This window comes from Phyllobates terribilis, unplaced genomic scaffold (assembly GCF_046119375.1).
Source record: "Phyllobates terribilis strain yellow unplaced genomic scaffold, ASM4611937v1 Scaffold_13__5_contigs__length_258822181, whole genome shotgun sequence".
NCBI classification, from domain to species: Eukaryota; Metazoa; Chordata; class Amphibia; order Anura; family Dendrobatidae; genus Phyllobates; species Phyllobates terribilis.
This window is the reverse complement of record NW_027362773.1, coordinates 130,124,567-130,145,082: the sequence shown is the minus strand read 5'-3', so window position 1 is coordinate 130,145,082 and position 20,516 is coordinate 130,124,567. Positions and strand designations below refer to the sequence as shown.

Below are 20,516 nucleotides of genomic sequence, written 5' to 3'. Positions count from 1 at the left end.
ACTGACAGGCCGAGTCTGATTTATAAAGGGAGAATTCAGATAAATGAGTTTTAATTATCAAGAATGAATGCATGACTTTACCACGAAGAATGATGCCAACAGCATGAATGAAATATTGTGTGACGGCCATTAGTGGTAACTACGATATCAATGCTAGAGGCTACAAGGACGACTCGGTAATGTGAAGCACACACAGTATCACACGCGGAAACCTAGAGGGACACCCCACACGTTTCCTATCCAATTGACACTATCTAGCACGAAACATGGCTACAAGTAACGATGGACATTACAGATTCATTCATTATACTGGGCATGATCAATTCTATAGGAAGGGAATGGAAGCAGTGATTTATGGTGTGGCGTTTGCCATATTTGTTTTAAACATTAGTAAAAAAATCCCATAAAATATGAAAAATACTGCGAAGGGTCTTCTGTGGGCATAACGCTACTCAGACAACACAGGGTGAGCGTAAAACAGCGTCGCAATACTTTATTGAACCACAAAGCGGACAATAAACACATAGAACAGTCCCAGGAAATACCAAAGATGGTACAACATTACACAGTCTCACCCTTCCTTCTCGCTCCTCCTGGGATAGAACAGCTGTGACTTTGGAGACTTCCATGGCTGACTGTCACGCCGTAAATGGCGAAAACGTGAAATAGCTAAGAGTTGGGACCAGGACCTGTCTCTGCCAGACTAGGGGGGGCCTGACTTTCCCTTATCTCAGGGGTACCTCTGATGGTGAGGAGGCCTGAACCGCCAGTGTCTCCCTATCTCCTGCACAGGCCTTGCCAGTGACCCCCTCTCCCCCAGGGAGGAGGCAGTACAAATAGACAAATAGACTGATACTGCAACTAGGTATGGTAAACATGCAGGGTAAACAGAAATAGCAAGCTCACCAAAAAATACACTTGAAGCCACAAAGGAAAACACAGGGAAAGAGTAGGTAGGAAAACTAAATGGGATAGAGGGTAGGAAAACACTCAGCCAAACAGCAAGCAGCAATCCCAAGATAAACCTCCAACTACTCCAGACAACAGACTCCTTCTCCTTACTCCAGGTTAGGCAGAATGAACTGAACACCAACCTCAGCTGAAGAGGCATGAGACTATTTATAAGGTGGAGCAAGAGGTCCCACCCCCATCAGCTGAACAATCAACACATCAAGCTAGGCCAGGAATACTGACGTTAACCCCAGAATGCCCAAAGGGAAAAAAAACAGCATTTAAACAGCAAAAATGACAGAGCCGTCACAAATCATTTAATACTTTGTGACATCGACTACCTCAACTAGTGGCCCACCGCTTCTGGTGGACCCCCACAGAGAGAAGGTAGCGGCAAGCTTAGGAAGCTAGCATTCCATTGAGGTACAAGGCCAGGAGACCCGATAGTTCCACCCTGGCCTCTCCGAGAGTTTCCATGGGGCCAGATGACTGGTGGGTCCCAATCTGGCTTCTCTGAATGTCTCCATGGGTTCCAGGCGACCAGTGGGTCCCTCCTGGCAACCCCAAACAACATATCCATGGGGCCAGGTGACTTCTTCGTCTCAACCTGGTCTCCCCCAAATGTATCCATGGTCTCTCTGATGGTTAATCGAGTAGATCCGTATCTTTCCACTCAGGGCCGATACCATTAGGCTGGAATCATGTAGAATCCAAATCTGTGTATCCGTGCTTCCAAGCTGATAGTCTTAGAATCTGTGTGTCCTCTTGCTTCTCCTTAATTCTGTGTTTGCAGCACTACAGACATCCCTGTTTATATTTACATCTGTGTAAGGTCATCAGTGACAGGTCGGAGTTAGGGAGGGCATTACTCACATGTCTCATCTCTCATTGTTTGAGCTAACCTATTTACATAGTTGGTATAGTAGGGGGCTCTTGTAAATAAACCTCTAGCAGACTTTGAGTACAATATGTCATTAGAATAGTAAACATTGTTTCTAAAGGAATAAAGGTCAACATTCAGGGTTATACAAATAGTATGACCTTTTTTGAACAGCAAGAGAAATACAAATATGTTGATAAGTCAACACAACACAATTGTGTATTTCTCTTGACTTAACAAATCTAATCGTCTGGCTAATTAAGATTTTAAGCTGTATCGTCACAAATACATTTCCAAATCAGTCATTTTATGCTCTGCTCACTGTATAAGTCCCAGATTAAGCCACTATGCCCGGCAGTAACCCATATGTATGGGTAGTAAAAATAGGGAATATTGGGTCAATTGATTAAAAGAGTTGTTCATCAATGGGTATTATTTTTTTTGTTACTTAATTGTTACTTAATTTAATGTATTTGGAGTTGTAAATTCTTTTTGCAATTCAGTTTTATTAAAAATGTTGCCCCATTTGGTTTTTCCGGGCTCTTTGTTTCCCTGTACATTCAACTTTAATGTGGCTGGTGGTCATAAATCAGCCGAGAGGAGCTCAAAAAATGACAGATTAAAGAGTTAGAATATGGTTTCTTGTCCTGAGTAAGAAGTAGGTTTCTTCGATCGACAATAAAAAAACGTACAGGATGATTTGCCTTACCATCATCGATCAGCAGAGCGGGATATCCATATTTTTCCTTATTCAAGATTAAAGAGTTAGAAACTCTCACAACGGATCATCAAAATGAGTTCACTGACGGATTCTCAGGTAAAGGGGTTGTCCGGCCTTAGGGTACAAGTCTGCAGTCACTCTATGTGACTGTAGACTTGTGAATCCTCATATCGCGCGCGATGTGCTTTGTGAGTGTTCTCCGGTGCTGGCAGGTGCGTGACTGCAAGTATGTGATTTGCATACATGTAGTCACATGCCGACTAGACATGCGCATTCTCACTCAATGCAAGTGTATTGAGCAAGGCCGGACACGTCTAGTTGGAATGTGGCTTCAAGTATGCAAATCACATGACCACCTGCTCCTGGAGCCGGCACTGGAGAATCCTCACAGCGCGCAGTGCGATATGAGAATTCACAAGTCTGCAGTCACTTAGAATTGGCTTTAACCCTTTATGCAGACAACAATTTTCAATGACACTCAATTACAAAAGTGATTTTTAATTAAAAAAAAAAAAGTATATAAGTAAGAAATACATATTGATCGTAAAGGTGGACAAGGAAAAGTATCAAGATAAAATGGCACTCTGGCTCTGAAGAACATCGGCACTTTTACTCCTGCACTGAGGTGAGCAGCATATATACTTTTTTTAACCTATGAAGTTTCTGAGCTGAAAAAAATGGGAGCAATGGAAATAATATCGTTGATTCAATCTAAAAGAAAGTAAAAAATCTAGACTTCACGCACAACACTACTCTATATGTACAGTGTATCCACTGCCCACTGCAGTAAGCAAAGGGTCACACTAATCCATTTTACACAGCAATCTGCAAAGCATCATTGGCTTTAATAAGGTCTGGTGTTTCACCCTTCACTGCCATCTGGAAGAGCATCTGTTTCCCAAAATGCACTCTGTGTTAAGCAGGTGCTCATCCACACAGCTGGCTATTGGTGAACACCACAAAATTAACTCCTTGTCTCCTAAAGTGTAAACTATGACAGTAAAAGACACGTGTGTGCAAATACATGGAAATGATAGCGCTGGGGTTTGTACTGTTTCTAGTGCACATTTTCCATCAACTCCAAATATTTGAATACGTTTTATTTTTTTCCCCAAAATTTGGTCTGAGTATAGAATATTTTTGTGCTTCAAAAGGGTAAGAAATAGGCAAAATGTTCAGAACACAGAATGTGTCAGAAGATAACGGATATGGTGACCATACCGCCTTAGTGGTCCCAGGACTACTTTTACACAGTTAAAGAAGCCCTCCCATGAACTTTTATTTTTTTACTAAATCTGTGTATATGTGTATATTGTGTGGTGTGTGTGCTGATATAGACCCGGAGACTTTACAAATCAGTAAAATTTTGCTACTTTTCCCCCTAATCGTTCTAGTTAACACTTTTGTGCACCCTGAAGTACATGTACGACACCATCAATGGTGTTTATGGAGCAGGCCCAGAAGCTGAAGGCCTAATGAAGGTCCCCGTCATTCTGGTCCTCCTATGAAGAGACTGTCAATTTTACTGTATACTTAATGATCATAGTCCCCCTAGTGGGACTAAACATTAAACTGAAAATGAGTTAATAAATGTTTTTTTAAAAAATTAGGAAATTGAAAAATTATAAACGTTTAAGTCACACCTCCTTTTCCTAATTAAAAAAAAAAAACATATTTGGTATCGTCTATAAAAGTCTATACTATAGAAATCTAAAATTAAAACCAAAACGGTAAACCATATAAAGAAAAGAAGAAATTGAAATGCCAGAATTGCTTTTTTTTGGTCACCACACCTCCACCAAAAAATGCAATAAAAAGCCATGAAAACATCATATGTATCATGAAATTGTAAAAACATAAACTACAGCTTTTGAAGCAAAAAATAAAAACAAATCCTCATATAACTCCATTGATGAAAAATTAAAAAGTTTTGGGTCTCAGAAAATGGCGACTCAAAACTATTTTTTCTTATATAAAGTTCTAACTGTTTTTGATCCAGTAAAAAAAATACGCAATTGTACTGACCTGAAGAATAATACTGTCAGGTAAATTTAACAGCACAATTCACTTGGAATTTTTTTCCCGTTTTACAAGAAGTTTATAAGTAAAATCAATGGTGTCAGTCAACCCCCCCCCCAAAAAAAAAATCCTCATATGGATATATGGATGGAAAAAAGTACATCCCCATATGATATTGGAAGCATAGAGGTGCAGAGTAGCCCCAAACAATCCCATGGGTGCTGTAGTATAGGTCCGCACTACAGAGAAGTATTTCGGCCATGTGCGTGAGGCTTATCTGGAGTAAGAAAATGCCTGTCAGCATTTTTATTAAAGAGTAATTATAACCACCGCCTTCTCAGCTTGTTTGTCTCTGTCGACGCTGAAATATGGCAGTAGGATAAACCCTGCCTAGAAGTTCACTTTAGGGTCAAATATGAGCATCATGTGATCACAGAGGACAATCCCTTTAGACAAAGACCTTGTTGTGATGGAGAGTCTTAAATACAGCCCTCACAGCTGGGATTTCCATCATAAGAAGCCCAACTAGATGCCTTCATTTTATTCATCATTGCAAATATATTTGTATATCTTTATATAGAGAGAATTTATTAGACTCCCTAATGTAACCTTGAAAGAGTAAATTGATATAGTTCAGATCTCTAGGTCAAATAAGTCTGAAAAAAAGAATCAGGAGTATTGACCAGATGTTCCTCAGATTCAGGTTCCTGAGCACTTTGTAAAATCTGTATCGTGGTTCTCACCTACCAAGTGCTATTTTTTATATGGCAGGGAAACCTTAAGCTCCAGATCTGGGTCTGTTATATAACATGGGTCCATGTAAGGATAGATTTACACTTGTGCCATGCATTAACTGGTCAAAAAGAGCTGCTCAATTACTGTCACGCAGGGTGTGGGAAAGACTAAGTGCAACATGAAGAGAAGAGGGGGAGTGTTAATCAGCAGCAGGAGGGAGGTCGCCGCTGGGTCCAAAAGGAATAAGGATTAAGAAGGCGTCTGTAATGCCAAGCGCAGTGACCTTCTACAGCTAGATCCAGAGCGACTGTCTATTACACCTGACACACCCGTGACAGTACCCCCACTTCTACTAGTGGCCTCCGGACACTCAGGACCAGGTTTTCTGGATAAGAGAATTAGACTATGAAAATTATGGGGTTCACCTTTTAAGACTTTTCTTATTTCCCAGATATTGCTTGATTGTGTGAATTTCCAGGCACATTTCTCGAATGAGACTGGGCATAATTTATCTTTATTCTGCTACCATGGTGTAGACACAATGAGCGGGATTTATCAAAACTGGTGTAAAGTAAAAGTGTTGGAGTAGTCATGATAACACACTTGACAACTTTCCAGTCTTTATTCTGGGGGATTGATGCTTTGTGGTATGTGAAAATTTTTACCTGTAGCATGCCCACTTTTTATTGGCCATGACTGGTTACCCTTCCCTTTTAAAAGTTGTATCGACGACTAGTTTTTTTTACTATGGTCCTAAAAACTATCAGGTAGATATTTTGAACTACTTACCTGTTTTACCCGGTGCCAGTTCAGAGTGGTCACGGACTGCTCCTGCCAGCGATTCAGCTGCTCCAGGTCAACAGAGCAGCTCTTCCTCTTAAGGGCTGCTCTGTCGACGTCATGCTGATTGACAGCCGACTTCCCGCAGTTAGGCAGCGGGGATCCGGATGTCATGCCCTGTCAACAGAGCAGAGTGGAAGAGAAGTATGACGTTAGCGGAAGATGCTGAATCACCAGCGGGACCACTTTGTGCTTACAGAGATCGGCACCTAGAACAACAGGCAGGTAGGCAGTAACTTCCTTCCTGTTAGTTCTTCGGCCCATAGTAAAAAAAAAAACAATAGTCCCTGATAACTCCTTAATGCCCAATGGACACCATCTCCTTACAGATATGCATAGCTCACAGCTGTCCTGTTGCTAACTTTATTCTGGGAGATTGATGCTTTGTGACATGTAAAAAAATGTTTATCCCTAGCCATGACACTTTTAGTGGCCATGACAGTTCCCCTTCCCCTTAATAACCAATGGTTACAAATTCCCTACAGACATGCATAGTTCCATAGTTCTGGATCCACTAGGACTGTCACAAACTTTGAGAGCTAGCCCGTTGTCTCAGGAGATCAGGGATACATCCCAATGTTAGTTACATCTGAACCCCTCTTTCTTATTTTTTAAGGTTGGGAGGTATGTATATGTGATTAGACAATGGAACACAATAAACCTTCTAAAATAGGTAGTTTCCTTGAGGTTTCAGGAGGCTTTTGCCCAAGAAGCACATCGGAGCTTTTCCCACCATTAACCTTCTGGACATTTTGGGAGAGTTGGCAACTATGCAATAGAAACCAATTAGATTCTTCATTCATTTTAGGGCGTCTGATTATCGAAAAATGACATGTGAGTGAAAGCTAGGGCGAGTGGAGCCAGTTGCCGTAGCCTCAATAAATGTTCTCTATACACTCAACAGACTTTCATGTGATGACGGTACAACCGACTCTACATACTATAGATAAGAATGACTCTAGAATGAATCTAGCTACTTTGACTGCTCAACAGTTAAAATGCGTTAAATCTTAACTTACCGACCACAACTGGGAGCACCCTCATGGCTTTTCTCTCTCGCCCATTGATCTTGCTATGCTTCCTTTCTGGCTCCATGCTTGATGAATATTTGAGGTGGGGATAAGCAACAGCCTGTATCCCATGGCCATTGTCCACGTAAGCTTTGGAATACGGACAGTCTGTCTCATCATATAAATGGAGTTCATCCAGCTTGCTGTCAGTAGGGCTTCGATCAATCCTATCTATCCTATCAAATATTAGAGTTTGGCTTGGTGGCTTAGGTCTTGGAGACATGTGATTCCGTAACTTGGATTTTCTGGTTTCTTCCCATTTCCGGAGTCCATGAAACATGGCGCAATAAAGAACTAACATTATAGGACATGGGATGAAAAAGGAACAAACAGAGGAATAAACCACATAATTGTTGTCTTCAAGTTTGCACTCGGTGGGATCCCGATTTTTGACATTATTAAGTCCAAAAATGACTGGAGAAGCCACAGCAAAGGCAAAAATCCAAGTGGTTGAAATCAGGAACAGCTGCCGATTATCCACTTGCCGCCTGTTGTAATTCAGCGGGATAGACACAGCAATGAACCTGCGTAATGAAGAAGAATATCACACGCTGGATTATGTATCAGGAGAATGTTTAGAAGTGATTGTTTTCTTGTCGTCATTACATTACTCAGCTGATCGCTACTGTGTATTAAATTGTACTTAAAGGAGATTAGCAAAATCATATGCTGTACACTTAATATGATGTATATTTATAAAGCGAGCATGTGCGCCCACGGTGAAGGACGGAACAACAACCTAATGCAAAGGTCAAAAACCCTGTTTTGGAGGAGGAAGCATCAGTAATAATCATGGCTCTATGCTAGACGGATGGATCTTACAAATTTGACAGCTGAGTTATTACATCATTAAGTTTAATAACTGGCTCTTGCCAGCTTAAAACATTTGTTCACCTTTGGACATATACAAGGAACCTAAAATTTACCAAATCCTTTTGAAGTACGTAGCTTCTTGCTTAGAAAGAGTAGTGTTCTGCAACACTGTATTAGAGAATCTTTTTTATGTTCTCTAAAGAGAATTAAAGGGGTGGTTCGGGACTTTTTTCTTTTTTTACTATGTGTCAAAAAACTAACAGGCAGGCAGCTATCTGAATGTTGCACCCGACACCGTCACAGAGTGGTCAGTGACCGTTCCTGCCAGTGATTTAGTTGCTCCACATCAACAGAGCAGTGCTTTTTCCAGGCTGCTCTGTCGATGGGCCGTGACCGCGGACGTAATTCTGATTGACAGCCGGCTCCCCCAGTTAGGGAGCAGGATCCGGCTGTCAATCAGAATGATGTCAGCAGTGATACCCTTTCAACACAACAGAGTGGAATAGAAGCCACTACTCTGTTGACGTGACGTCAGAAGGAGCAGCTGAATTTCTGGTAGGTGCGGTCTGTGCCGGTGAAAAATGGCACCGAGCACCGAGTTAGCAACTACCTGCCTATTAGTGCTAAGGCACATTTTTTCTTATTTTACAAAGTCACAGATTTCCTCTTTAAAATATTTCTGATAAAGTAGATGCATGACATTAGAAAAAAGGTCAACTTTTTTAATTCTCTTTTTTTACTGAAACAGCACCACTGCGCCAGAAAAAGTCTATGGACAAGATTGGCACTTCACCACTGGTTTTCACCGGGAAGTCTAAAGTTGGCCATGCACATACAATAGCTGAAGACTGAAGGCTCATTAGCCCACCAGCTATCTCTCCTGACACCCCCATGTACACGAATGGTCAGCTAGGATGAGCGTCCATGTGCTTTCAAAGGGAACAGTGGAGCCAGATAGCTCCAGGTACCGCTTATCTCCTGAAGAACAAAAGGGTCGAAAGTTAAAATTCAAATTGATTAATGTCATCTGTCGGGGAAGAGTCGAAGGCTTCCATACACATTAGACTGGTGACTGATCCCACCAATATCAGTGGGTTCAGGTGACTTTAGTCTAATGTGTATGTGGGCCTTAAAGGGGTTTTCCCACGAACAAAAGTTCATTTTAATCAAGTGATCTTAGAATAACAATAATTTACACAATTGGATGTGGTATGATCAGACCATGTTCCAGTACGGTCAGACACAGCCATTACACAGTACACAGCACGGGCACATTTATAAGATTATCTCAGCACAGGAACATTTTATTTAAACACATCCAATTGTGGAAGTTATTATTATTCTAATATCTATTGATTAAAATTAACTTTTGTTTGTGGGAAAAACCCCTTTAAACAAGATATTTTCATACTCAGGATACCACAGCTATATTCCTTTTGTCTCCTTATTTTTGAATATCTCATTCTAACTTTCCTTTAGAATAAACTTGTACCTGCTACCACTAAATCTTCCTTTCTCATCTGTCGTATGGATCTCGCAAAATTGTACTTTGTTAGACTAAGCTTTTATATGAAGAATCAAAAAGAAGTGAAAAGTCCCAGCATGTAATCAGGATGACTGTTGCCTTGTATGAGTTTTTATTACTTCTCATAGCTGGCTCTACCTATACTTTCTTCCTTAAGATATAACTGTGAGCCACTGTTGGATTCCTCAATACGGTGTGGGGGGGAAATCCTCTGATAACTTAATAGCATAATCTAATTTTCAGAAAGATATCAGTGCTCATTCTATTTAAGAAGGTACTGTAAGTACATCAGCTGGATTGTCCTCTTTTTATAAATCCTTTTCATAGTTACTAAAAGATCAAAAGAGATTAAAGACACAGGGAAGATTGAATGGTCAGGACACAGACCAGAAATCAAGGAAAAAGGCACATGAAATAAGTATTGTGCAATAAGAAATCTTAAGTATGAGGCGAGAATCTAATGGGTTCTCTACTGAGAACTTGGCTGATGGTAGAATGTTTCGATTCTCTGCACTTTTATCTCTCTAATATTTTATCTTCAATTTATTTCCATTACAACGGGAACAAGATTTGTACAAATGTCCCATAAAATGAACTGACAATCATTTAGAAAAGAAATAATAGTTTTGTGGGAGCTGTGGATTTTCATTTAAATTCTGGATGAAAGTCAATCAAGTGACTAATTCTACATCGAGGATTGTCCTCTCTCCATGTCCTAAATAACGAGGCAGATTTATTACTCGGTCAGGAAAATCTTGGTAACAACTGAACAGTAGAGGACATCTAAAAGACGTTAAAGGGACTCTCCAGTATATTTTTATACTTCACAGGGGGAAGTCAACCTGAAGAAAGAAAAAAAAGGCTCTCTGTGTACATTGTCTATTGACAGTAAGCTGCTTATCAGTGCAGGGGGGCGGAGTTGGACCAGGAGGCATGTGCAACCTAGTCAGGCAGTGATAATCTCCTGCTGATAAAACACTCATTGTATTGAGACAACAGCACACAGCCTAATAAATGACACATCGCTGGAATCAGGGTCTCAGACCCTACCTCATGCTGCCCTCAGATTAAATAGCAAAAACCTGCTCACAGATTCCCTCATTATTCTGTAATTTTTGACCATGCAGAAAGTCTGCGTATTATAATTCCAGCACTGTGGATGAGATTTCCGGAAATTGACCAGCACTGTTGATTTGAAATCAGAGGCATGTCAATATGTGCTGCGAATATCAATGCCACTTTGCTACTGTAGATTTTGCTGCAGATTTTTTTTTGCTGTGGGAGGTCTGCAGAAAAAAGATCTCATTAAAACACACCCTTAAGAGGCTTTGTGTACTCTCCAGACATGTCTATTTCAGTAAATACTTGAATTTTCCAAAAAATAATAATTCTGCTACATCTTATATTAAAACTTTGAGTCATGCAGTTCCCCTACTATTCCTCCTGAAATGTCTAAATAAAGGTACAGTTGGGTATCACCATTCCCACTGTGAACGGGATGATTCTCTACAGACTCTGACACTGTTCAACTGTATGAGATTGTGTAAAGATGTCGGAAGAGCAGACAGGACCTTTTCAAGTTACCACTAGTGTCTCTTAACTGGTGACATCACTGGGGCATAAGAAGGAAAATCCACCTTACTGATGACATCATGCAGCACAGAACCTCAAAAGTCTTTTTATAACAACTCACTAAAGGTAGTAGTAGTAGTAGTAGTACTAGTAGTAGTAGTAGCAGTAGTAGTAGTAGTAGTAGTAGTAGTAGTACAGTAAACACTTCCTATTATATTGTTATTGGTCCTAAATGGTCTGATGATGAATCAACTCTCATAGCTGTTTCCTCTACCATATGTAATGGAAAGTAATAATACTAATGTTAAAGGCATTAAACTTGTCACCTTAATAAAATATGTCCATTTTACACATTTTTTGATCACCTACCTGTCCACACTGATTGCACAGAGGTTGAAAATGGAGGCAGTGCACAACATGACGTCCATGGTCATGAGGATATCACATAGGACAAGACTAAGGGTCCACACCCCGCCTAGAAACTGCAATGGAATTAAAATGATTAGCAAACACACAGTAAAAAGAAACCAATAACGTAGATGACAGGTAATGATATGAGATATTTCTATCTACCAGTTCCTTCACTCCTGACGGATATCGTTGGGCACAGGGCGCCGATGACCCTATTGCTGGTTGTCCTTTCTTGCACCATTTTTGGTAGGTGCCGTACTAACCTCTGAGGTCCAGAAAGAAGACTTGCTGCTTTGGTTTAGCTTTACAAGGGTTATCTAATAATCACAATAGTCACTCAATAAACAAGCCGACAATCGGTGAACGAGCGCTCGTAGGAAAGAACTCTCATTCCCAATTATCAGCCTACGTAAACAAGAAAGTGGTCACCCGATTAATGTACAAAGTGCTCATTCGTGGATGAGTGGATCGCTTATGTGGGTATTACAATAATTGGAATTGGCAGCACATTGGCACGTGACAATGAGATAACATGATCCTGCACGGGGGGGACAGAACAATTGTATTAGAAATAATTATTTTCCCATCAATAATTCATCAACCTGTCTAGGTGCTTGTTAATGGACCAAAATTGGCCCATGCAAATGGACCATTACACTTGGCCATTTTTCTTGCTTCCAACACATCAAAGTCAAGAACTATCTAATATATCTATCTCCTGGAGAGGCGCCATTGTAATGGGATAGTCAATGTTTGAGTTGTGAAGGTGCGTTCGCACTAAATCTAGGTAAACAGAGTAGGCTCTTCCTTACATTATAGTCTACCCCCTAGAGTAGGGTCACACAATCGTTTTCTCCACATCCGAGAAAAGCGGTCTGATTATTCTGATCTGATCTGATTATTTCATCAATTTTTCTTGTATGTGGAGAGAAAGAAAAAAGAAAAAAAAAGGTTTCTCCACCTTCTCAATTCTGTCAGTCCATGAAAATCCGACTGCACTTTGATGTCATCCAAGTGCGGTCTGATTTTTTCCCCGGACCCATAGACTTGCATTGTTGATTTTAGATCAAAATCAAATATGTTTCTGAACTTTTCTGCGGACCAATCGGTCTGAGGAAAAAAATCAGAAGTGTGCTCAGCCCCATAAAATATCATAGATACAAGCGTTATCAGTAAAAACCACAGATAGCACTCACCCAAGAAAATCGGTCGTGTGCACGAGCCCTAATTCTGGCTTCAAAAACTGCATGAAATTAACACCATTTCAGCTGAAATGCTTTGTAAAAACATGCAGGCAGCATTTTAAAGCTGAGTTCCTACAATGAGTATTTGGTGCGTTTTTAATGCTGTGTATTTTCCATACGCACATAATTTTACAGTTCCAGTAAAGTGAATGGGATTTATAGAAATGTCATGCCCATTGACCTGTGCTGCAATTCTGAAATCCACAACATGTCAATTTCTCTTACAGTAAATTGATGTACCAGTAAGAGGTAAAACCTGCACTCAAAATGCAAGAAATCTAAGTAAAATAATTGGTGTAGAAATGCTGCATCTTGGTGTAGAAATGCTGCATCTTGGTGAAGATATGCTGCATCTAGGTGTAGAAATGCTGCATCTTGGTGAAGATATGCTGCATCTAGGTGTAGAAATGCTGCATCTTGGTGTAGAAATGCTGCATCTTGCTGTAGAAATGCTGCATCTTGGTGTAGAAATGCTGCATCTTGGTGAAGATATGCTGCATCTAGGTGTAGAAATGCTGCATCTTGGTGAAGATATGCTGCTTCTAGGTGTAGAAATGCTGCATCTTGGTGTAGAAATGCTGCATCTTGCTGTAGAAATGCTGCATCTTGGTGTAGAAATGCTGCATCTAGGTGTAGAAATGCTGCATCTTGGTGTAGAAATGCTGCATCTTGGTGTAGATATGCTGCATCTAGGTGTAGAAATGCTGCATCTAGGTGTAGAAATGCTGCATCTTGGTGTAGAAATGCTGCATCTAGGTGTAGAAATGCTGCATCTAGGTGTAGAAATGCTGCATCTTGATGTAGAAATGCTGCATCTTGGTGTAGATATGCTGCATCTTGGTGTAGATATGCTGCATCTAGGTGTAGAAATGCTGCATCTTGCTGTAGAAATGCTGCATCTTGGTGTAGAAATGCTGCATCTAGGTGTAGAAATGCTGCATCTTGGTGTAGAAATGCTGCATCTTGGTGTAGATATGCTGCATCTTGGTGTAGATATGCTGCATCTAGGTGTAGAAATGCTGCATCTTGGTGTAGAAATGCTGCATCTAGGTGTAGAAATGCTGCATCTTGGTGTAGAAATGCTGCATCTTGGTGTAGATATGCTGCATCTTGGTGTAGATATGCTGCATCTAGGTGTAGAAATGCTGCATCTTGGTGTAGAAATGCTGCATCTAGGTGTAGAAATGCTGCATCTAGGTGTAGAAATGCTGCATCTTGGTGTAGATATGCTGCATCTTGGTGTAGATATGCTGCATCTAGGTGTAGAAATGCTGCATCTTGGTGTAGAAATGCTGCATCTTGGTGTAGAAATGCTGCATCTAGGTGTAGAAATGCTGCATCTTGGTGTAGAAATGCTGCATCTTGGTGTAGATATGCTGCATCTTGGTGTAGATATGCTGCATCTAGGTGTAGAAATGCTGCATCAAAGAAGCACCAAATACTCTTCTTGGGAACTTAGCCTAAATGTTATGGCTGATAATTGTTACTAGTTTACGGATACATCAATTAAACTAGTTCTAATATTAAACAAATATAAATAAAATATTTCCAGAAGATTTGCAACAAAAGTGTTTTGATACAGTTTCGTCTCAGGTATTTTATACATTTTGTCTCCTTACTATGACCAAGTAATAACCTAATTTGTAGGATTATATCTCCTTGTATTCCTTAGTATATTGACCCTTCATGTGGCTGTAGAAGTCTATCTTGTTTCACGAAATACAGTTCTAAAATACATACCCCAAGATAATGTGCCACAGAGATACAAGTCCTACCACAACAAAGTTCCTCTCCCCATGACCCATGATGACTTGTGATACCTGCAAATTGCTATCCCCACAAACTCTACGCTATGACAGTATAAAGCTTTATCTGCTCCAGGACCTAGTGTCACTTGAGTGCTGTATACTCCTTGCAGCAGACTTACCTCTGTGTATACATATAGTGGCAGCACTAATACAGCTAGGAGAAGATCAGCCACAGCCAAGCTGACTATGAAATAGTTGGTGGTCGTCTTCAAAGCTTTCTCTGTACAGACACTAAGACACACCAATACATTTCCACAGATTATAAACACAATCAATAGGAGCCCAAAGATCAAAGCCAGAAAGTTATAATGAGTGTCTTCTGACTCTGAGGGCTCAGAAGTCTGGTTGGAGATGTTCTGGAGCATGGCTTCCCAGCAGTGCTGTACTCACTGACCCATCAATACAGAAGAGTGTGCACCAGACAGGAACTTGGACAGTCTTCTTCTTCTTCCTTTCTTTTCTAGAAAGAGCAGTTTTTCCCATGGGAAAGTCATGTAATCTTCTCACTTTTGTAGATGTTCTCATGGGTGAAGTCATAAGTATCTTGTCCTTGAATTCAGAGCTTGGTAGGGTTCTCGTGGTCTTCCATTCCTTCTTATTGATTGTTTCCAAGGTGTCCTGCTCCTCAAAACGCACACATACTAATGCTTACATGGAGTACTTGAAGGCGTCCTACTCCTTGCTGGTTGACTTATGGGACCATGTAGTGATGTACAGTGTTGACTTTGCAGGAGACACATGTCCACATGTCAAGCATAATGAAGAGTAATTGGAGGGTGGGAGTGCTTGTCATTAGTGGTCTCCATCCCGATTTTGATGTTGGCAGTAGGGGAATTCTTTCCTTCCTTCTGAAGAACTGAGTGATCCCAAGGTGATTAATTTGCAAGTGGGTCGCGTCCAGGAGAAGAAAGCCGATTAAGGTGGAGAGGGTTTGTGCAGGAGCTGCTCCAATCAGCACAGTGATCTGGGAACTGCTCACATCTCAACACAAAGCTCAGCTTAGTTTAGCTGTGAATGTGACAGCACAGGGAGGAAGCCTGATGTGTGTCTATGGGCACAGTCACCTGGGCTGTCACACATACTGCATATATAGCATGCACACATCATTAACACCTCCTGAACACAGAGCAGAAACAGATTCTTATGCAGAATGGAAAGACTCAAAGCTACAATTTATAGAAACAGAAATAAACATAAGGAACTAGTCTGCTACTAAGGAAACAAACTCTTTTTTTTTAGCATATGGGGTTAATCTTGCAAACTAGGACCATCCAAGGAGTCATAAGGGGTTAATCATGATGCGGAAAGGATTGATGATGATATCTGTGTATGAATGGGATGATAGTGAGAGGTGTGGGCTGAAGAGCAAGGGGGTGGTGATTAACTATTTGCTGTAGCATGCACAAGGGGGGTTAGATGTGGATTTTGAAAAGTTGCATTTTAAAAGATATGTACATTTTCTTTTTTTACTTGAGCGGGTTGTTTCAAGTTTTTAAATGGTTAAAATTGCTAAGTGATTGTTAAAACAAGCCCAATTTCAATTTACCTCCTATTAAAAATTCTTTCCATTCACAAAAATGGAGGAAATTTTAATTTTATACTGTACCATTGCCTAGGTTACCGACCACCCGGCAGTCTCAAAGTGGCCGGTTAGCTAGGTAAGAAGCATGCGTTGCTTGCAGGCTCTATGATTTAGATCTTACTTGTGCTGTTCAGAAGCTGGCCAGGTCACTGGATCCAACCAGCAAAACTGCCTCCACTAACAGCAGTGTGACCAGCGGCACGACCATGTACTGGTCCAAACTGTCATTGTTCAGAAGAAGCCAGTGATTTCCTAAAGAGGGAACATTGTTTATTTTGCTTACTTATATAGCACCGTTATATTCTGCAGCACTTTACAGACATCATCATCATCACTGTCCCCATTGGGGCTCACTATCTAGCGTGTGAGAGGAAACTCACGCAAACACAGGGAGAACATACAAACTCCTTCTAGATGTTGTCCTTGATGGGATTTGAACCCAGGACCCCAGTGCTGCAATGCAACAGTGTAAATCACCAAGATACCGTGCTGCCCTCATTAGAACAAACCATTAAATGCATATTTTTTGGACTAAGAATAATTTTTGCAATTGTGTTTCACTAAATATTTTCCACTATTTGGCTTTTAAAGGGGTTGTCCACTGCTAGGACAACCCTTTCTCAATCTAAATAATTGTCCCTGTTAAAATAAAAACATGCCATTCCAGCAGTGTCGGCACTTGCATTCCTGGGGCTCACATGACGAACTTTGGATCTGGAAAATTCTCACTCTCTCTCGAACAGACTATCTCTGGAACTCCGAATATTAAAACAGAGTTCCAGGAGAAATCTGTGTTCGGCGTTTTGCACCGGATGTGTCCTTATAAATTCAGGTTCGCTCATCTCTACTCATGAGTGATCCCTTTTGCATATTTGTTACATCTATTTATTTGTCATTCATTTTTAATCACTGAATCAGTAAACTCAAATGGGTAAATGGGTCAGTTAAAACAGGTGAAATGTTAAAAGGATGTCTTTTGTTTTTCATCCGGTTTTATCAGCTTTATCAGATACACATAGACTTTAATGGGCAAGTCTGATCTGCAAAACGAATGAGAATAGGACATGCTCAGAGTCTAGTGGATTAGACACATAGATCCAATTTTAAAATGAATGTGTGTATGGCTCAATGAAACTGTCACAATTCCTCTGCTCAGTGTGTCTTGGGCGCAGTGAATTACCGTTTTGCTGACCTATGGAATCAGGGTCATGCTGAGCTGTCAGTTTGGCGAGTGACAGCTCAGTCATCCAATCTAGTGCAGGGGCATGCTGAGCTGTTGGTATTTTGATAGTCAGCTCAGCCGTCCAATCTGAGACTGGGAGGTGCTCAGCTTCCTTCAGGTGTTCCCTGTTCTAAATGATTACCCAGCTACTTAACTAGGCTGTCAATCCCAGATCTCTGTCAGTCGTAGCATTTGCTCGCCGGTGCCAGTTTGCCTTGTATTCCTGTGCTTTGTTCATTGATCTACTGCTGCCTGACCTTGGACCTCGTTCTGACCATCCATTTGCCTAGCCCCTTTGCTCTGATTTGCTGTCTTGCCGGTATTCTGATCTCAAACCGTGACCTGACTATGCCTTTGTCTTTCCCCTTAGTTTACGACGTTCTCTCTTGGTATCTGACCCCAGAATGTTTAACTACCCTGCCTCACAGCTTGTCCATGAGTAGTGGCTAGCGTCACAGAAACCATATGGGTAAAATACTAGGCCTCACATATATGTGTGAATTCAATCTAAGGCTATTTGTTACCCTGTTCATTGGTGGCTGGTGAATCATATTAAGGAAGAATCAGTAAGCGAGCTAGTTCTGAGGGATTTTATACATTTTTTTATCTCTCTTATTAAGCTCCAATAAACCAATTTATAAGCACAAACTGCATAAAGAAGAGTTGAACTTTCATATTATCATGAATCAGCTGATAGGAGCTCCGTCAACAACAGATAAAAGGAGCTACAAACTCCCTGCCCGAAGGAGCTCACTGACAGATTTTTAGTTAAAGAAGCCCTCCTGCCATCAAAAACGTTATCCTCTTAATACAGTCATCATATTATATGCCTGTCACGATTCCTCCGCTAAGTGAGTGATTGTTTTGCTGTAATATGAAAACTGGGTCATGCTGAGTTGTCAGTGTTTTGATTGACAGCTCTGCTGTCCAATCTTGTTATGTGCGTGCTGAGCTTTCTGTGCTTTGATTGACAGCTCGACTTTCCAATCTGTGACTGGGAGGTGCGGGACTTTCTTCAGGTGTTCTCTGTTCTGCAGATTGCCCAACCTATTTAACTGAGCTGTTTGCCTCTAATCCCTGCCAGATGTAATTTGTACTTCCTGGTGAGTGTTTGTCTAATTCTGTTGTTCTGACTGAGTTCTCATCTTCCACTCCCTGACCCTTGTACCATGTTCTGACTATCCCTGTGTCTTGTCCTCTTATCCTTTTGCTTTGATACGCTTTCTCCTGGTATTTTGACCCCAGACTGTGACCTGACTACGCCTTTGTCTTTTCCCTTGGTTTTGTATGTGCTCTCTTGGTACTAACCCCGGAACGTCTGATCTCTGCCTCCCGGTCTGTCCGTGAGTTGTGACTAGCATCACAATAGCACTGTGTAGTTACAATTGCTCATTTTGCCTTTCTACCCAGCTAATTTTTTTTCATTAGGTCTATGACATTAAATGATTAAAAACTGACTATCTGAATCCTTAAGCTCTATGTAGAAACAGGAGGTCAATTTTCCCTTTATGACTCATCAATCACTGCAACAGTCCCTGGCAGGGAGAGGAGTAAGGCAGATGGGTCAGGAGTAGTGCTGAGCGATACCTTCCGATATCAGGAAATATAGTATCGGATTGGATCGGACTGATACCCAAAAAGTATCGGATATCGCCGATTCCGATACCGGAAACCAATGCAAGTCAATGGGACACAAATATCGGAATGAAAATAAACCCTTTCTTTCCTTGTAGGTTAAGTCTACATGAAGTAAAACAACTAAGAATAATGTAGAATGTATCATACGAAAAGCCAGCAACTCAGCAGCGGCATACACCGGTACCCGACAATTTACAACAGAAAGAATAGAGCATCACACATAGATTAGATAGATAGAAACATGTCAGTCACATATATATGAAGTACAGTGATAGTGTTGCTTACTGTACTTGTCATTTAGTGTAAAGGATTTATTAAAAAAAATATTAGTGTTTTCATGCACCGTCTCTTTAAAAAAGCCGGCGGGCAATTCAGCATCTGTACCCGACAATTTAGAATAGAAGAAATAGAGAATCACACATAGATTAGATAGATAGAAACATGTCAGTCACATATATATGAAGTGCAGTGACAGTGTTGCTTACTGTACTTGTCATTTATTGTTAAAATAAAGGATTTATTTAAAAAAAAATTGGCGTGGGGTTCCCCGTAATTTTAGTCTCTAGCGGAGGTTAAGCAGACAGCTGGGGCAGATGTTTGAAGCCTGGGAAGGGGGTAATACCCACGGAGCTTCTCAGGCTACTAATATCAGCCCCCAGCTGAATACCTAGCCTTTACTAGCTATTAAAATGGGGGACCCCCCAAAAAAATGACGTGGGGTCCCCCCTAATTTAATAGCTAGCAAAGGCTAGGCAGACAGCTGGGGGCTGATTTTAATAGCCCAGGAAGGGTGCCATGAATATTGGCCCCCTCCCAGGCTAGAAACACCAGCCGTCAGCCGCCCCAGAAATGGCGCATCCATAGGATGCGCCAATTCTGGCACAGCCTCGCTCTTCCCACTGCCCTGTAGCGGTGGCAGTGGGATAATAGGGCTGGGGTTGATGTCAGCTTATAATGCCAGCTGACATCAAGCCCAGGTTAGTAATGGAGAGGCGTCTATAAGACACCCCCATTACTAACCCAATAGTCAAAGTTAAAAAAAAACACAAACACCCAGAATAAAATCCTTTAATTGAAATAAAGACACAATTCTTTATTGTTCTAAATTAAACCATACTTACCATCACGCCCATTCCAGCTGAAGCCAACGATCTCCTGCAATAAAAGAAAAATAATAAAGCAACATCATCCTTACCTTTCCATGGTTCCCAGGACAGCTCCAGCTCTGCTACATCGAGATGACAGGCTGGACCGCAGAAGAAAGCTGCCATCCAGCCTGTCATCCCGCAGACACTGAGAAGCGCAGGCATGCTTGCGCTCCTCAGTGTCTGGCTGTGACGGCATCCAGATGAGCCGACAATGAACTCAGCTCACCTCATGCACGTCACTGACAGCGTGGGAAAATTCTCACGCTGAAGCGCTGAGTGCAGGAGAATTTTCCCACGCTGTCAGTGACGTGCATGAGGTGAGCCGAGTTCATTGGAC

The 20,516-nt window shown here is 41.1% G+C and overlaps 1 protein-coding gene across 1 annotated transcript in view; it reads right to left on the bottom strand.

Annotated features, from left to right (window-relative positions):
* The window catches only part of DRD4 (dopamine receptor D4), a 61,463-nt gene extending 45,868 nt beyond the window's left edge, over window positions 1–15,595 (bottom strand). The window contains exons 1-3 of the mRNA XM_073659545.1: window positions 14,709–15,595; window positions 11,496–11,608; window positions 7,166–7,740 (exon numbers count right to left, since the gene is read on the bottom strand). Coding sequence (XP_073515646.1) covers window positions 7,166–7,740; window positions 11,496–11,608; window positions 14,709–14,954 — 934 coding nt within the window. The 5' untranslated portion in view covers window positions 14,955–15,595. The remainder of the gene's footprint in view (window positions 1–7,165; window positions 7,741–11,495; window positions 11,609–14,708) is intronic.
* Window positions 15,596–20,516: the final 4,921 nt, after the last annotated feature.